This window comes from Pollicipes pollicipes, unplaced genomic scaffold, assembly GCF_011947565.3.
Source record: "Pollicipes pollicipes isolate AB1234 unplaced genomic scaffold, Ppol_2.1 Scaffold_4219;HRSCAF=4965_pilon_pilon_pilon, whole genome shotgun sequence".
Classification (NCBI taxonomy): domain Eukaryota; kingdom Metazoa; phylum Arthropoda; class Thecostraca; order Pollicipedomorpha; family Pollicipedidae; genus Pollicipes; species Pollicipes pollicipes.
In genome coordinates this window covers 20,472,060-20,487,198 of record NW_023596448.1, presented here as the reverse complement: position 1 = coordinate 20,487,198, position 15,139 = coordinate 20,472,060, and the positions used below count along the sequence as shown (strand labels likewise).

The 15,139-nt window shown below is 54.0% G+C and overlaps 1 protein-coding gene and 1 long non-coding RNA gene across 2 annotated transcripts; both read left to right on the top strand.

Moving 5' to 3' along the window:
• LOC119095938 (uncharacterized) lies at positions 1 to 1,328 on the top strand. The gene is made up of 3 exons (XR_005093956.1): positions 1 to 40; positions 764 to 891; positions 1,181 to 1,328. It is a non-coding gene; the product is annotated as an uncharacterized LOC119095938 (long non-coding RNA).
• A 91-nt stretch (positions 1,329 to 1,419) lies between these two features.
• On the top strand, positions 1,420 to 14,774 carry LOC119094980 (trichohyalin). The gene is made up of 6 exons (XM_037217888.1): positions 1,420 to 1,632; positions 2,300 to 2,470; positions 2,507 to 2,680; positions 4,021 to 4,167; positions 4,976 to 5,004; positions 14,603 to 14,774. Exons 1-6 carry the CDS (start codon positions 1,420 to 1,422, stop codon positions 14,772 to 14,774), a joined length of 906 nt encoding a protein of 301 aa, XP_037073783.1.
• Positions 14,775 to 15,139: the final 365 nt, after the last annotated feature.

Sequence of the window (15,139 nt, the reverse complement as noted above, 5' to 3'; positions counted from 1 at the left end):
CGAGCGGCAGCAGCTGACCGAGGCCCTCGGCACGCTGCAGGTCAGTTCAGGCGGTGAGACAGACCGCAGGTCAGATCAGGCGGTCAAACAGACTGCAGGTCAGGTCAGGCGGCCAGACAGACTGCAAATCAGTTCAGACGGTCAGACAGGCCGCAGGTCAGGTCAGGTGGTAAGACAGGCTGCGGATCAGGTCAGGCGGTCAGACAGACTGCAGGTCAGATCAGGCGGCCAGGCAGACTGCAGGTTGGGTCAAACGGTCAGACAGAGTGCAAGTCAGGTCAGGCGGCTAGACAAACTGTTGGCCAGTTCAGACGGTCAGACAGACTGCAGGTCAGGTCAGGCAGAGTGCAAGGTCAGCACAGACGCGTACGGCGTCACTGCAACACCGAGACACTGAAACACGGGCCACACTGACACTGTGTACAGATCCGCACAACGGCAATATCGGTCAGGTCATTGCATTGACATAGTAACTTTCAGAGGGCTTACTTTAAGGCTGTACGTGCGGCTTTCTCAAGGGCCGACGGTTGTATATCCCTTTGTGGTTAATGGAAGCTTTCCCCGACGTGTGCTGATAACGCCCGGTGAGCTCCTTCTTCAGCACCTGCCGTCATGTTTGCTGCGTGATGACGACTGGAGCGTGGTCCCGCGAATGACAAAGTCAAAAAGTGCCGATTGCTTGCCAAACCACGTCAGAGATCTGCAGAGATGGGAGTGGGGTGCTTCATGTGGTGTTTGATGCTGGCGTGCCTGTTGCGAGCAGAGCCGAGTCAGTGAGCTGCAGAGACGGGAGGAGGATGCGTTGGAGAAGGTGTCGCAGAGCGTGCGGCTGTCGGAGCAGGCTCAGCTGGAGAAGGCTGAGGCTGAGCACGCGGCAGAGGTGCTCAGAAGGTGCGCCACCGAGAGGGGACAACGCCACATCTCAAAGTGGTGCCGCGCTCGCATGGCGGTAACGCACAAACACCTCTGTGTTTAAGTCTTTCATCTCTTGATGGCGTGTATGGAACAGAATGCATCAGCATTTTCTCCCACGCACCAACACTACAACGCATTTAAAAGAGTCTCAGGCACAGTTTGCCAGCCTTTGTCGGTTTGGTGTTCCGAAGTACTGTGCACAGCTTTAGTGTTTATACATGGCCGGCCTGGTGACTGACTGTTGGCTCCTTGCGTGCATCCGCAGGGAGCAGGCGAGTCAGCAGGAGCGGCAGGAGCGCCTGATCGCAGACCAGGAGCGCAGGGTGGCGGCGGCCCGGGAGGAGGCCGAGCGCTCTGTGCAGGCCAGCTTCGACCGGCTGCGGGCCCAGCTGGCGGAGCTCACCGAAAAACAGGGCCAGGTCAGCCAGCCGTCCGTACCCCGCTCTGGGTCAGGTCACTGCCGGCCCGTGCTGACCCAGGTCAGGCGGCTCCATCCGCTGTCCGATGGTCCGATGCAGACATGACGACACCGACACCGCTGGTGCCGTCCGCTGGCAGCTGGAGGCGGAGCGACAGCAGTGGCAGCGTCTGGAGCAGGAGCTGCGCGGCGCCGTCCAGGCGCAGCAGCAGGTCACCGATGAGGCCAGGCTCGACGCCGAGCGCGCCGCCGCGCGGCAGCAGCAGGAACTAGCGCAGGAGCAGCGGCGACGCGTGAATGTAAGTCGCAGAGGAAGTACTGTGGAAAGACAGCTTTACCGTTCCAAAGACCTCTGACCAGGGATGAGTTGTTTGTGTAAACTAACACCAGTAAATTGGTCAGTAAGAAATACCCACAATACCGTCGTAATGTACCCATCATGGTAATTCGGCTCACTCAGAGCAAGGCAAAGCAAAACAAAAATCACTCGTAATTTCGAAGACATTTGGTGATTCGTAGTTGCACACAGGGTGTCATTTCCTAAACTCGGTTGGTTGGGGAGGCGTGTAGCCAATAAGGTTGCCCTAGCTTACTCCCAAAGCCCGTTCCCAACCCCACGCCCCATTTCGGCCGCATCCAGCCATTTACTTCCGCAATATGAAAACGAAACAAAAACGCTTGAATTTTTTTCGTCGTTTCCAAAATTCTTCCACGCAAAAAGTTTGGGTTTGATCTTTCAACAAACATTCGGTTTCATTCTGTATTAAAAAGAGAACACTGCTCTGCTTTGCTGCCACTGTGTGGCCCGGTCGTGCAGCGATTAGCTGCTGTACCAAATGGTAACTCGGTGATTGGTTGCCCCACCAGATTTCCATGAATTGGTTGGTTGAGTGCCTGCTCTCGCCATAAACGGCGGAAATTTTACCGTGTTGCGGTTGGTCACCTTGGATCGTGTCTGGCCAATAGGCAGAGGCGCAGCTGGAGACCGTGAAGTCGGCGGCAGAGCGGGCCGAACAGGAGAGACGAGGAGAGGCGGAGACGCTGCAGGCTGAGCGGGCGTCTCTCCGCAAACAGCTGGCCTCGGCGGAGAGCGCGCTCAGCACCGCCCACCGGGACAGGGTCCAGCTGCAGGAGCAGGTGAGCGACTCCCACCGACACAGGGCTTAGCTGCAGGAGCAGGTGAGCGACTCCCACTGGGACAGGGGCCAGCTGCAGGAGCAGGTGAGCGACTCCCACCGGGACAGGGTCCAGCTGCAGGAGCAGGTGAGCGACTCCCACCGGGACAGGGTCCAGCTGCAGGAGCAGGTGAGCGACTCCCACCGACACAGGGTCCAGCTGCAGGAGCAGGTGAGCGACTCCACCAGGACAGGGTTCAGCTAGAGGAGTAGGTGAGCGACTCCCGCGGTCCAGCTACGGGCAGGAGCAGGTGGGCGACTCCCACTGGGACAGGGTCCAGCTGCAGGAGCGGGTGGCGACTCTCACCGGACAGGGTCCAGCTGCAGGAGCAGGTTAGCAGCTTAAGATGACGTAGCGTGGCCTCACCCAAAGGCGGAGCCGACGCCCGTGTCCGCTTTGGAACCGTCGGCATGAGTGATTTTGTGTCTCCGATATCTTTTGATATGTTGCAAGGCTGTTGATCTGGCAGCACACATAATTTTGCTTCCGAGCCCCCGACAATGATCCGCTGACAGTTGGCGATACTATTGTCCAAGGAGGGGTTGGCAGGCCACGCGGGCGCACCACACCCCGAAAACTTGGCCACTCTGACGAAGGACATCACGAACACACGTACAGAACGGGGCGACACATAATGTTTGTTCGCCGCGAAAAGTTGATGTTTGATGTGAGAACACAACGCCATGTGTTGGGTGGTTTGATCATTGCGCCAGCTTGCAAGCACACCGTATCCCCAACGACTTCCTTCGGGTCGTAGTGATCTGATTGCAGGCATTTGGAGTAGTTGGGATGGTGAGCCATTAGATGGGTTCATCGATCTATTTATCCATCGGTTCCAACCGTCGCAAGTCTTCCTCTCGGCAGTTGCACGACTGGTTTGGCTGGGGTCCAACCGCTGTCCAGTTGCGTCCAAACCGTGTCGTGGTTCTCCTCATGCGACAGGGTGACCTCGTTGTATTCGGTGGTCACATCTCGGTTGGACCACCCCACACACACCGGCGAGCTGCCGCACACAACGCCGACAGAGAGAGACTCCCCCCACGCGCCCGAGCAGCACCTCTTGTACTCGTTCCAAGGCTCGTTCCCGCAACACGATCTGCGAGCGACTGGCCGGCGCCACCGTGACGCACCGCCCCGAGCCGTGATTGTTCTCACCCAGACATGAGTCATCGCCCCACTCGCCTTACATGCTGACACACGGCCCCGGGGCATGGTCCACCGCTACACTCGTTCAGCAGCTCTGAGGCTGTAGGGGACCGCAACACCAGCCCGCCACAGCATCTACTCGGGGCGCACGAGTGCTGCAGCCCTGTATCACTTCTAATTCACAGCTTGACGAGGTTTGGCGAGCATTCCTCAGCGATCCAGGGCATACTCACGCTCCAGTGCTGGCCCATGGCCCGGTGGTGCTGTTTGGCGAAGTCGGTCGGCAACCCTCAGCGTGGTCTGCCCTCGCCCCTCAGGTGAACATGCTGGAGCGGCGGACGTCCGGCGAGCAGCTGGACCGGCAGGCGGCCGAGCGCGGTCGCGTCGACGACGTCAAGACGCTGACGCAGCAGCTGGAGACGCGGGAGCAGCAGCTGCTGAAGGCCGTGGCGCAGGTCCGCGCCCAGAGCGACACCCGCGCCGAGCAGCTGGAGACGATGCTGGAGTCGCAGGTCAGGTGACGACTAAGCCTCTGAACGGGCCGTGGAAAGACTGTTCTGTTATTTCCACGAGATTGTGTTTTGTCACCCGGTGTAGATGCCGTAAGATGACCGATTCGCTTAGTTCCGCGCAGACTAACACCGTTTTAGGTAGCAGTGCCCACCTCGGCTTCTGAAGTGTTCCTCCCTCCGTACTCCGAAAATCGGTCGCATCAGCAGTGAATGCCCTTGATTCAGCAGCAGCCGCCGTGCTGTGAGGTGCTTCGAGATTGGTGCGAGGTGCTTCGTTTGGGATTGTGTGCACCGCGCACTTTACTTTCTCATTGTGGAACTATGCTTTAGATATTTTAACCAGCTGCTAGCTTAACTGACAAGCTGCCTCCATCTAGTATTTTCGCTATCTCACCCACGACGACAAAAAAAATGGGAAGCTAGTGTAGTCTTGTCATGTGCTTGTTTATAAGCGGGCTTCCTAGTTTAGTCAATATGCTTAACTTTCAGCAGCGTGTCGCTAAATTCGCCTCACGAGGAAAACACCAAACTCTGCGTGACGTGCGGTCTCGGATGCACGCGTTTATTGTGCACGCTCCGCAGGTTTGGGATGCTGCACGGATGTTGCACGGATACTGTTTAGGATGCTGCACGGATGTTGCACGGATACTGTTTGGCATGTTGATGTTGGATGACACCGTGCACGAAATTTCAGTGCGGGCTTTCCATCAAAATAAGTTTATTTTACGAGTTCACATTCCGTGCAGCGCAGCACTCAGCTTGAGCCAGCTTCAGCGAGCCAGCTGACTGTCGCACGTCTCCCCGCCAGGCGGCGCTAGTGGAGCGACTGGAGGCGGAGTGCGCAACGCTCGCCGCGCAGCTGGCAGCTGCCGAGAGCAGCCGGCAGCAGCTGGCCGAGAGCAGCAGCCAGCTGGAGCGGCGGCTGGCCGAGACGGAGGCGGCGCGGCGACGGCTTGAGTCGCGCTGCTACCAGTACGGCCGGCAGCACGAGCAGCTGCTGCTGCGGGCCGAGGGCACCGAGCGCCAGCTGCGCCTCAGCGCCGCCGCCGCCACCCAGCTGGCCGACCAGCAGCAGCTGCTGGTGGACGAGAGGCGCCAGCTGCGCAGCCAGCTGACGCTCGGCAGCTCGAGGACATGAGCCAGGAACGGCGGACGCTGGCCGGCCCTGGAACCCGAGGTCCTGGCAGGGGGGATGGCGACGACGCCGGGCATCTACGCTACAGACTACCAAACGTCACCGGCGCACTGGTGGCTTGCGTGAGTCAACTGCGCCCCTCTGCGAGTGTCGTATGCCACATGAGACCGTGGGTTTGATGGATTGACCCTAGTGCATGCCAAGTGTCCGACTCGTCAACCTGCATCGCGCGTTGGCCATAAGGGCTTCCAAGCCCAAATCGCGGACATATTCTTGCCGTTCCATTAGTTTCACAAGGTTACTCAATGCCATAATTACATGATGAACTATGCAATGAAGTCTATCCACAACGGGTGTTACGAGTAGGTCAGTGTCTAGGCTGAACAGGGTTTGTTGCAATGCTTCGAGACAACGTAATCGACTGTGGCCACCGGTGAGTTTCTGGATGTGATGTGTTTTGATGACGGTGAGACAGCGCTGACTGCCATATCCTGTTCCGCATCGGGCTGGCTCTCTACTGTGCCATGAAACACGCCCAACGTGTGCAATTCATTGATCACCAACTGCCGACAGAAATACAAGCGAGGCCAAGGGTGGATATTAGTGATATGGGCTCAGGGACGCGTCGGGCACAGTGGCTGAGGGCTTGTTGTTGACTGGGGTTTCAGGGCGCGCCGACTTCGCAATGGTTGAGCACGGCGGACATTTGAGTATTCAGGTATTATCCAGACACAACGCATCCAATATGCGTTTCAGAAGATAAAACACTACTCTGTCCGTCATATGAGCACATGAAGTAATACATCCTCCAACAACACGGCGAACAGTGTCTATGTGACAGGGCATGAAGTGACAACTGATCAGACCTCTCATAGTTCCTCGGAATAGACGCGTTGCACCATATCACCGAAGCACGCGGGTGTAAAACTGGCACTCTCACAAGCCTGTGTTCGGGTGCGCTCGCTCATGTTCACACATATTCAGGCCGCACGTCACTTGTAACATGCACAGGGGGTCTGTGACAGTGAGAGCCAACCGACCGATTACCTGCGGCCCTGCCCATCAGGCCAGCACGGCTCGCGAGCGGCCCACACCCAGCCGTCCTCGGTCGGTCAGTGTCCCAGTGGTGGCGGATCAGGCGGGTCCCTCCTCCAGCGATGGTGGCAGATCAGGCCGGTCCCTCCTCCAGCGATGGTGACGGCTCAGGCCGGTCCCTCCTCCAGCGATGGTGGCAGATCAGGCCGGTCCCTCCTCCAGCGATGGTGACGGCCCAGGCTGGTCCCTCCTCCGGCGATGGTGGCAGCTCGGGCCGGTCCCTCCTCCAGCGAAGGTGGCAGATCAGGCCGGTCCCTCCTCCAGCGATGGTGACGGCTCAGGCCGGTCCCTCCTCCAGCGATGGTGACGGCTCAGACCAGTCCCTCCTAGAATCCACTACCGAAGCCCGCCCCAGCGCTCAGCGGCGGTTGACAGCTCAGCGGACAGCCAGCCTCCAACCTGTCCCAGACGATGCCACCTCCTCCGGCGAAGCTCGCGTGTTTCGCCGCGCACGCCCACTGGAACAGCGTTCAGTCATATTACGACCCCACGTTGGAGAGCGCGTGGTGACAGTGCGCCATCACGTTAAGCACAACGCTTCGCCTTTACGCACAGCGCGCTACATTACGTATCAAGGGTCCATGGTGACGATATTGTTTTCAATGGTCCGTCTTTACTTTGGAGTCTTCAAGATACGACCTGCTCCGCCACTCAGTTTATCTTAACACGCGATTTAGTGAAAAGCAAAGTGGACGAAATGAGATGGCTGAAATTTGAGAAGCATTCGTTCCAAGGGTTCATCACAAATCTGTCGAGTCCTTCATTCCACACCTTCCTGAACAGACAGAGACACGACTGGCGACGGCCCGCCGTCGCAGCATGCCCGCAAAGCCAGCTGGATGGTGGTGGCGTTTCCGACGTCTGCAGGCCGGTCCCCGCTCAGTGGACGGCGGCCCAATTGCGCGGCCGGGCCGGCGCGGCACCCCTGAAACTCCAGACACACAGGGACAGCGGCCACTGTTGGGCTTCGGCTGTGTTTGCAGGGGCGTGGCCGATCAGGCCAGACCCGCCGGCTTGTCTGCCAGGCGAAACGCCGTTGATCGAGCCGCTGTTGCTTTCTGCGAGGTGTTGATTTCACACCTATCAAACTCACCAACCTAAACAGCTCGGAGCCCTTCCCCGCCCCGTTGCCCCCCCCCCCGCCCGTTGTTCTCGGAAGAGCTGCTCCCATAATTCCGCTAGTTTCGCCAACGCACCGTTGACAAGAACTGCTACGTTAAATGGTGCCTGGGCAACTTAGAGGTGAATCATTCTCAGCGCATCTCGGAGAAGCCTCTCGCCCCTGGATTATGTGCGAGGCCAGCGGGCCTGTTCTGGCCGCGCACTACAATTGCATGGCGGACTGGAGAGTTGCAGTTCTGTGGCAGCCTTGTCCCTGGGCTGTGAAAGAAATGTGCGTGTCTGACAGTCACCGACAGGAAGTCGTACCGGGTGTTGCTTGGCCACGTTGTAACTGTGACGCCTACCCGACTGAGGGAGATCTCTTTCTTTGCCGCCACAAAGCAGAGTTGAAGCAAAGCATGGCATCAGCAGTTGATAACTGCTCCATCCAAAGCGGAAATGCAGGATCTCGTGAGCCCCTTGTAGAGAGTACCAGCAAGTCTGCAATACTTCCAATTGCAGAGCCATTTTTAGGTAACAGCTACATCCGAACAGAAAGTGGGGTCCACGAGGACCCTTGTAGAGGGCGCCAGCAAGCTTGCAGCGTTCTCGATTGTAAAGCCATGCCTGCAGCGTTCTCGATTGTAAAGCCATGCCTGCAGCGCTCTCGATTGTAAAGTCAAGCCTGCAGCACTCTCGATTGTAAAGCCATGCCTGCAGCGCTCTCGATTGTGAAGTCAAGCCTGCAGCACTCTCGATTGTAAAGCCGTGCCTGCAGCGCTCTCGATTGTATAGCCATTTTCCGATGAGTATGCTACAAAAGCGATGGATTCAGACATGTCTCGGCTGATGTCACAAACGTTCCGGGAGCCAACCTGGACAAGTCCTACGATGAGTTAGTGAGTCAGGGCTCCAGTAAGTTGCTCAGGTGCAGCACGAGCACCAAACGGCGAAACGCAGCAGAGGTGAACACCAGAGACCAATCCGAATCAAGCGTGTGGTTCCGACTGAGTCCTGGCAGAGTGGCAGCATCGCGATTGAAGACTGCGTGTTGCACCGGTGCTGCATCACCTTCGCTAAGCCTGATGACGGCGGCGTTCTATCCTGGGTCGCGAAAGTCCAAAAGCAGGGCGACAGCCTGGCGTTGCAAACATGAAGAGATGCGACTCCGCGCTTTTAAAGCTCTAAAAGACAAGTCGCGTCACGGATCTCTGGTGGCGTCAGGTCGCCTCGCGGACCTCCGGTGGCGTCGGATCGCTCTCGCAGCCGGGCGGCCGACAGTGTTCCGGACCTGAGCCTCGTGGTGACGTGACATGGCGCTATAGTCGCTGGTGAACGCGACCTGACGGGGAGGCCTTCTCCCCGTAACTTGACCCGTGGACAGCGACATCGATCGGACCTCACACCCGCACACGTGACGTCACCGATCGGCCCATGTGACGTCACTGGTCGGCCACAGCGGATACGACAGCCCCGGACTCGGACAGCGCGCAGGAGACGCCTTTCGCCGACGCTACACCTGGCACGGACGGCGGGCGGGGCAAACGTTGAAGACGACGGGTCTCTGTCTCCGAAATGGCGCGCCACCGGTCGCACCGCCGGGCGGCCGGCTCCCTCTCGCCGGGCAGGGCCGGGAGCGCTTACGCGCCGGAGGCGGTGCAGCCATCCGAGCCGGCTGGAAGGGCAGAGCTGGGTACGGCGTCCGTCAGTCGTTCAGCAGCTGATCCAGCATGGCAAAGGCTGAGCTGCTGTTTGACAAAAGTCTGAACATCTCGAAAAGAGGATCTTAATTCTAGAGTGTGGTGTATTGAGACCAGGCAGCGATCTGGAAACGCTAAATTACGAACTCGAAACATAGATAACGATAAACCGTGAGCTGCAGCAACAAATCCAAAACAGACATGGACAGTAGATTATCAACGCTCACTCTGACCTGTGCAGAATTTGAAGCACGAAATCTAAGAGAAGACATTGCGGAATAAGTCATCGCCTTGTTAAATCGCCCTTACCTCGGTGGCACCGACCCGTATGGAATTTCACTGACGAGTCAGAAAACTGCCAAAAACCTTGTCCTGCATTGACATATGTGCACATAGACATGCACTTGCTATTTTCGTCCAGCAGGTACACCAAAGATCAGCTCATGGATTATGAAAATCTTGATTGCTTTTGGAAGTTCACTAGTCGATGGGTGTAGGCAGAGCATGTCAAGAGTTGCAGCAGATAGATGTGCTCTGATTGTCAATGTATGCTGGTAAGGAAATGCTGATATGGCAGAAGAGTTGCAACACATTGTGTCTGAATGCCAACATTCAAAGTATTAGTTCTCCATGAATACCATTCTCTCTGTGTTGACAACATCCGCAAGCTGATGCCGTGAAGAACAAGGAGCACACCAGGGAGCAAGCCACAGGGAGCAAGCCAGAGCAAGCAAGCCAGCAATCATAGCGGACCACAACCATCGGCAAAATACATGATAAAAATTGAAAACACTGGAAACGCAAATGTGCAATGTTCCAGCCGACAAAAATGGCGCGAACAGCCACCCGATTCAGAGACACAAACATCTCCGATGACTAACGCACACAATCTGAATAACATCCAGGTGTCTTCGTGCAAATGACGCATGGCGATAACCGAGGGTTGCGTCGTCGCCGGTGCGTTTACAGGTTGCAATGCACTAGATGTACATTGCTAAGGCATCAATGGCTGGTCAGCAGAATATTCCGGGCATCACATCTTGAGCGTGCTTGTAGCCGGTAATGTAGCTTTTTCAGACAACTGCCGGCACAGGGCAAGTACCGTAAGGTGACAGCAAAGTACAGAAAGATACGCGGCCATGACAGCCGGAGCGGTAGCAACCGGAAAACCATGGAAGACATGGACCTGCTCGATGAACTACGAGACAGCCGGCCGGCCATACGGCCAGGACATGGACCTGGCTGAGGCCTGTCTGGCCATCGCTGTCCCTACGCCCGAACGGGAGGACGCGTTCTGTAAGAAACCACACGCGAATCTTTACGCATCGTAAAGGACAACCTCATATGGCAGAAGAACTAGAATACATTGTGTCTAAATAGATACATAGTATTTAATGCATTATTTCTCCACGTATACCTTCCTCCTTTCTCTGTGTTGGCAGGTTTCGCAAGTGGTCTCGAAAAAGTCAGTGAGCAAGCCGCAGCAAGTAAGTCAGCAATCGTAGCGGACCACCACCTCCCCCACTGACCGGGCTGCCTTCTAGGCAGCTCACCCGATGCCGCCCCGCGGGAGGTGGAAGCGTTTGCTGTGGCTTTCGCCGCTAACGCTAACGCCCCGACGGCCGAGCCCATCCAGCCTCTTCTGACGTAGCCTCTGGACCCCATGGGAAAGACAAACTCGGCGACCACAGCGTGTCAGATGAGAGTCACAGTGAGACCAGGGGCATCGCCCTCGGATTCCCGTCACAAACGGCTAGAGGGCACCTCACCCCGGAGCACCATCCAGACTTTGACCACGACGGACGGCCCTTGCCTCTCCTGGAGTGTCTTGAACAAAGTCAGCAGTTTGAAGCACGAGTTCTCCGACGCCTGGCACTGTCTGTGTGAGTGCGAGCGGTATTTTCCCCAAAGGCGTTGCGCGCTGCGGAATCACTACTGTGATTGCCTTCTTGACAGCGTCTCTTGTTTCTGCTTTACCTCTGGCTTCTGCCACAAACGTGGCTGCGACCTGGCTACCACATCGACTCCGAACTTTCACCGCTCCTCCTGTGCTTTGTGTCTGTCCCGTTGCTGTGGCATCAGCGACGCCGACCTTAACAGTCTGCGACTGACCCAGGAAGTGCGTAGAGTGCCGCAGCGTACAGCACGAGGACTACCGCAGGTGCCCACATGTGCTAAGGGACGCGGAATATGAATGAATGAATGTAACAACACTACTCTGGAATAACACCATAAATCTGCGGAAAGTGTTGTGGTGGATGTAATACACGATATCACCGCGGTGTGGTACTTCTGAAATATGGTGTGTTTCAGAAAGATTCCTTAAGGCTCTCCTGGGGTACTTAGACGGCGCGTGGAGCGGCGGCATGCTGGAGGGCGGAGATGCATCTAGACCGTGGGGCCTGTCCGTCTGTCTGTGGGGCCTGTCGTGGGACCGTCTAGGGCCTGCAGTAAGGTCTAGCTATGGAGGGCGCTGAGGTGTGTCCTGCGCGAGAAGAGAAGGCGTTGCTCCTATTCCTTCTGTCAATCGCCTCTTTTTTTCTACACCGTTACCCAAGAACAGGTAACCAGGAGTGCCCCTCCCTCAATCCCAGCGACGCAGTAAACCGTACGTTAACACCAGAAAACATAAAATCAAGTCGCGGCACTCCCAGTTAGGACGATGAAACAAACTTAAAAAAACGGGCGAGGAGGTGGAGCAGACCCGAGGGAATTGTGTTACGTGAGAGGGAGGGAAAAATCATAGATGAAAAGGCTTAAAGTAGTCATTAGCCAAAATCAGCTAATGACAGCCCGCTACAACCGCCCAATAATCCACAACCACTCAATTCCCGGTGTTAGTAAGGGTTATACAGTCACAAGTCGGAGGGGGCAATTACCTGGTCATTTTTGTGCTGGGTTTTGGGCTGGATCTCCAGGGAGTCCACCCAGCTAAGCAGAGCTTGTTGCTGGGAGAACTCCCGGAGCCAGCGCCATTAATTTGGGTATATGTGCATGACTTTATATCAGAAATTGATTATGAAACATGAAGGAGGTCAAATATGAAGTGCGTTGGATATGTACAGCACAAGGATGGCAATGTCTTCAAATATGTTTGTTACGTTAATATGTGTTCACGAAATGCTTGCGGATGATGTTCTTAACGATGGTTTTCGATACAGGGATATCCGCTATTCTTGGAAAATATGGGACCATAATGTCGTTCCACAGCTTAGGGCCAAGGCAGGATGCTGTAAATAGTCTATAATTACGATAAGAGAAAGGTTGTTCTAAATGTTTTGCTCGCCTCATATCCATGTCATTGGATTCGTAGAGATTGTAAATTAAATCGAATGATGCAGGGAGCTGTGAAGTTAAAAATTTGTGCATCACAATTAACATTTGAGATTTAGCAATATCCGATAGTTTCAAAATTTTGTATCGTTTAAAGATTGGCTCTGAGCTTTGCGGAGGATACACATTTTCTATAAGACGCACAGCCCTTTTTTGCAAAATTACCAATCGATCTAGTTGAGAAGCATAATTTATGCCCCAAACCAAGCAGCAGTAATTTAGGTAAGGAAGAATCAAAGTGTTATAGAGTAGATGTGACGTTGTTTTATCAATAAAGTACCTAACCCTACTTATTCTTCCAATATTTCTACTTACTATGCTTGCAACAAAATTAGTGTGGCTTGTAAACTTAAGAGATTTGTCAATGATTACACCAAGGTATTTAATTTCTTTTTTCTCTTCAGTAGGTGAATTATTAATTTGCACATTTAGTCGGAAATGCGAAGAAAGGGTTGTGTAATGCTGTGTGAATGTTTTTGATACGTTCAGGGAGAGAAAATTAGCAGCAAACCAAGAAGTCATTAGAAGCAAAAGCGTACTGACATTGTTTTGAAGTTCGACAATACTTTTATTTTTGAAAACAATCGCAGTATCATCAGCATAAGACAGACAAATCATGTTACTGCTTAATTTAGGTAGGTCATTTATGTACATTAAAAAGAGGATTGGGCCGAGAATGGATCCTTGGGGTACCCCCATTGTTACGTTTTTGATTGTTGATAGATCATTCCTGATTTTTACACATTGAGTTCTGCCAGACAAATATGAAGAAATGATTTCATGAGATTTTCGTCGAATACCATATTTAGTAAGTTTACGTAGAAGAAGGCCAATGTTTACAGTGTCAAAGGCTTTTTTTAGATCTAAATACAAACCTAGCACATACTCCCCATTTTCAAAAGCCTTTGTAATAGTTTCCTGCAGAAGAAGAATTGGCATGTAAGTACTTTTGTTCTTCCGAAATCCGAACTGATTTTGTAAATTAGCTGGTTTTGGTTAAGATGAAGGACGAGTCTATTATATATCAGTTTTTGAAGAATTTTGGACATAAACGGCAAAATACTGATAGGTCTGTAATTATCTACAAGTTGCGAGTCCCCACTTTTAAAGATGGGTTTAATCACGGCCCTTTTGAAAGTGCTTGGAAATATCCCCGAGGACAAACAGCTGTTGAAAAGATGGAGAATTGGTTTGAGTATAACCTTATAAGATAACTTGAATATTTTTGAATTAATATTGTCGACTCCAGCTCCGACGTTGTTTAGCCCATCGATGAGAAGAATTAATTCCTGTTCATTAGTGGGGGGCAGATCCATTTCATTTTCGACATTTGTGATGAGCTGGAGGGGGTCTAAAGATGATTTAGGCATCTCGTCTTTTAACTGTTGTCCAATCTCGCTGAAGAAGAGATATGGCTTCTATATGAAGCCATATGGCCATAAGAGATATGGCCCTATCATGGCTTCTTCGCCTTAAAGTGCTCAGCAAAAAAGTAATAGACCAGAGCCCCGACGAGAGCCCAGGAGCTAGTAAAGAGGCTTGTTTAGTGAACGAAGAAGCCATGATACCAGGTGGGTTTCGCATGCTAAGAGTGCGGCCATGAACCTGGATTGACACAGTGCCCCCTCCCCTCCGTCCCTCCCTGTGGTGCAGAGTGGACCACCGACACTCCAACGGCACAACGTTGCCGGGGCCGGGATAATATCGTGACTTTCACATAGGAACACGATGCCCTCAAGCCATTCTCCATCCTGACGTCCTAGACATGGCGAATGACAAGACCTGTGTAACTCGGCTTTCCAAGCTCTGGCAGGTGTACGATACAGTGGTTCGAAAGATTCTTAACACGGAGACCCTAGGATCCCGACCCAAAGTGTCTTATTGAATAAGCGTTTAGCTCGGAAGACATCGACATCGACATCCTGCATCCTGACGAAAGACTGATGGCGCCGAAGATGGAGAAAAACATCGCTCACATCTTCTCGTCCTTTCCTCAGCAAGCCATGACACGAAGTAGCTCGAACCTCGAAAAGCTTGTTGACCACTTTGCTCTGCGCTCGCGGCATCTTAGGGACTACCGGGTCTACTCCCACCTCGACCTGGAACAGTGGAACTATACCTTCCGAGAGCCCGTGCTGATTGACTTCCAAAATAAACCTGGCGACTTCCAAGGGGTCACCCAACACCGGTGTTCGATGCGGTACTTCCCCGAGGCCACGTTCGCCAACGCGGACGGCTTCTGAGCACCAGGTCTCTTCGATAATTGGCAGTCCTGGGATCAGAACCCCGGAGGAAACCAAGAAATATGTCAAAAGATGTGGACCCCGCACCAATGCCACTCATCTGAAAGGTGTTCTTCCGTCTCGGAGTGGATCATGAGCTCATAGGAGCTCATAGGAGCAGTATGGCATGTTTGAGGAGGGCACTGACGTGTGCGTGGTACGAGATAAGGAGCAGACGTCCCTCCTGTTCATACTGTCTCACTGACTTTTCGCCCAAAAGTGCTGAAAAAAAAATCGACAAGAGTCCCGAAGAGAGCTCAGGAGCTGACAAAAAAGTTTGTTTAGTGGACGAAGCAACTGAAATACCAGGTGCGTTTGCCCGCGTT